This window comes from Montipora foliosa, chromosome 1 (assembly GCF_036669935.1).
Source record: "Montipora foliosa isolate CH-2021 chromosome 1, ASM3666993v2, whole genome shotgun sequence".
NCBI classification, from domain to species: domain Eukaryota; kingdom Metazoa; phylum Cnidaria; class Anthozoa; order Scleractinia; family Acroporidae; genus Montipora; species Montipora foliosa.
In genome coordinates, this window is record NC_090869.1 from 35,348,496 (window position 1) to 35,350,995 (window position 2,500).

General features: G+C 38.7%; 1 protein-coding gene across 2 annotated transcripts in view; it reads right to left on the reverse strand.

Annotated features, from left to right (window-relative positions):
• Window positions 1-2,500, reverse strand: part of LOC137997483 (uncharacterized) — a 58,204-nt gene that overhangs the window by 32,170 nt on the left and 23,534 nt on the right. Inside the window, exon 8 of one of the 2 annotated variants that reach the window (XM_068843522.1) lies at window positions 900-1,187. The exons of the other annotated variant lie outside the window; for it this stretch is intronic. Within the exon in view, the coding sequence (XP_068699623.1) occupies window positions 900-1,187 (288 nt within the window). The remainder of the gene's footprint in view (window positions 1-899; window positions 1,188-2,500) is intronic. 2 annotated transcript variants of the gene reach the window in all.

Consider the following 2,500-nt stretch of genomic DNA (forward strand, 5'->3'; position numbering starts at 1 on the left):
TTACATCAATTGAATTGTCAATTGCAGTGACTAACACTTCAGAAGAAATTCACATAGTTTAAGATCTTAATCTTTTTCTTCAGAAGACTGTACTAAACCACCTTAAGTGTCAGTGTATTTAGCACAGACGCACTAATTATAATTGGGTGCACCGTACAGAAATCACATAAAATCATAGGTTGGTTTTTGAGAAAAGGGCAAAGCCAGAGTACCCGGAGAAAAACCTCTCGGAGCAGAGTAGAGACCCACGACTGACGAAAAGCCTGGGAATCGAGGCCAGGTCACATTGGTGGGGGGTGAGTGCTCTCACCAGTTCCCCAGCCCCACTCCTATTAAAGCTCCTCAATTTCACGACCACTAAAGACTCTCGGTTTACTGAAAATTGTTTCTCAAGACAAAATGTTGTTCGGAACTAGCCCAGAATAAAGAATTCAAATGCTTAGTTTCCCAAACTGTAAAAAAATGTTCAAATTTTGCGCCAAGATCGAAAAAATGTTTAGAGTGCCCAGCACAATCGGGACAGGCCTATGAAATCATGGAGCAATTGCAAACTACAAAAATTGAATGTCTTGTGACTACAACTAATGTTCCTTTGTTAAGACAAGCCTTGATATAATCATTACTACTATGAGATGCGAGAACGGAAAAACCCCATTTAGCAGCTCAAAATAGTTCTCCCCTTTTTTGCGAAAAAAAAAGGTCATTACATTCTTATAATCAAAAGATTTTATTGGTGTCAGGCATGCGACAGGAACACATATGTGTCATGTGCCACCATGCCGAGCAAACTCGCTCTTTATCAAAATGCCAATCTGCGGCCAGAAACCATACTTCAGCGATTCGTAGCCCGTATGAACGGAAGGAAAACACTAATTAGCTAAAATAAAATCCTACTTTACCTGTTTTCACGTAATATGGGGCACTCGTTGTGCCATCGCCCTTTGCAGTGAACGCAAGTATTTGAAAAATATAGTTCGTGTGGGGTGTTAGTCCTTCGATATTCTGAAAGGTTTTCCCTGTGGAAACAGTACTTTTCCCACGTGTTGTGCCGTTTACGTCACCGTAGAACACTTTGTAACCAAGCACCTTCCCATTGGTGTGTTCCGGGGGGACTGGGTTCCATTCGAGTAGTACCGCAGATGATCCTATCGTAGTTGCTGATATGTTTAATGGAGGGTGGTCTGGAACTAGGGAAAGGCCAGACGTGCAGTAAGTATTTGCGTAAACTTGAATAATAGAAAAACCTGGTTCACATCACTTAAACAACAAAGATTGTGCACTGTTGTGGCAAAATCGCATTCTAAGTAACAAGATCTAACCATGATTACAAGATTAGGGCAAAACCTGTCCGCACTAATTTATTTTAGAATTGTCTTTCTTTAATCGTTATTTTAGTGACTGGAACTCTTTATCTGCATATTAATTTGATGTCATCACCTAGTCTTTTTAAATCTTCATTGCTCAAACATTAAGGAGCTCACTGAAATTATGTAAGCATCCTTACTAGTCCTATTGTTTATTCATTTGTATGTGTGAGTGTGTGCGTGTTGAGCGTTTCGCGCGTGTGTGAGTGTGCAAGGATTAGAAATGGATTTGAGTTTTCCCCTACTATTTTTATTATTTATTTATTTTTATTTTTTATTTTATTGTTTCCTCCAAACGGATAGAATAAGTAATTAAGTATAAGACCGAAAGGGGAGAGGTGATACGATATACCCCCAGCCTGTTATGGAAATTTCATTAGAGAAGACAAGGCTTGATGACAGCTCAGATTCCTCCATAGAGTCTGGGGTAAAGTGCCTTCAGTATGAAGCCAGAAATACTTTGAGAAATAAGTATGTTGATGAAGTTAATTTCAAAGGGAAACTCCTTCAGATTAATCCTGCTATGCCATTAGTACAGATTATGAACTCGAAAACAAAAGACAGTGACAAATTGAAACTAGATTTGGCAAATTTCAACGCGGAGCTTATGGAGGCTATCAGTTATGTTTTACTGAGGCCTATTTTTAAGTGTTTTGTGATATAAACTCTATGCCTCGAATTGATTCAAGTCTGCAAAGGCCTATTTGTTCAGTTTTTCTAGTTTCCTCTTAATGATGTACCAAAATTTCAGTACCCAAATGAAATTGGTGAATCTGAAAAGAAACTTCTAGAACACCTGACAGTTGACAAGGGCAAACTGAATGAAATTGGAAGAAAAACTACTTCACAAGCTGATTCAGAAGCATGGAAAAATGAAACGAAATATAGGTTTACTGCCTCCAATTTTGGACTAATAATGAACAGAAAAAGAAATCATTCCTTGTACAGAACATGTTACACCCAAAGCCTTTTTTCTGTAGGCATACTGCTCATGGTAAAAAATGCGAGTCAGTGGCCCTAATGCAATACCAAAAGTACATGTTTTCTACTCGAAAACCAGTTCAAGTGTTGAAATCAGGGTTTGGTGTATGCCAAGACTTGCCAATCGTTGGTGCTTCGCCTGATGGTAAAGTTAT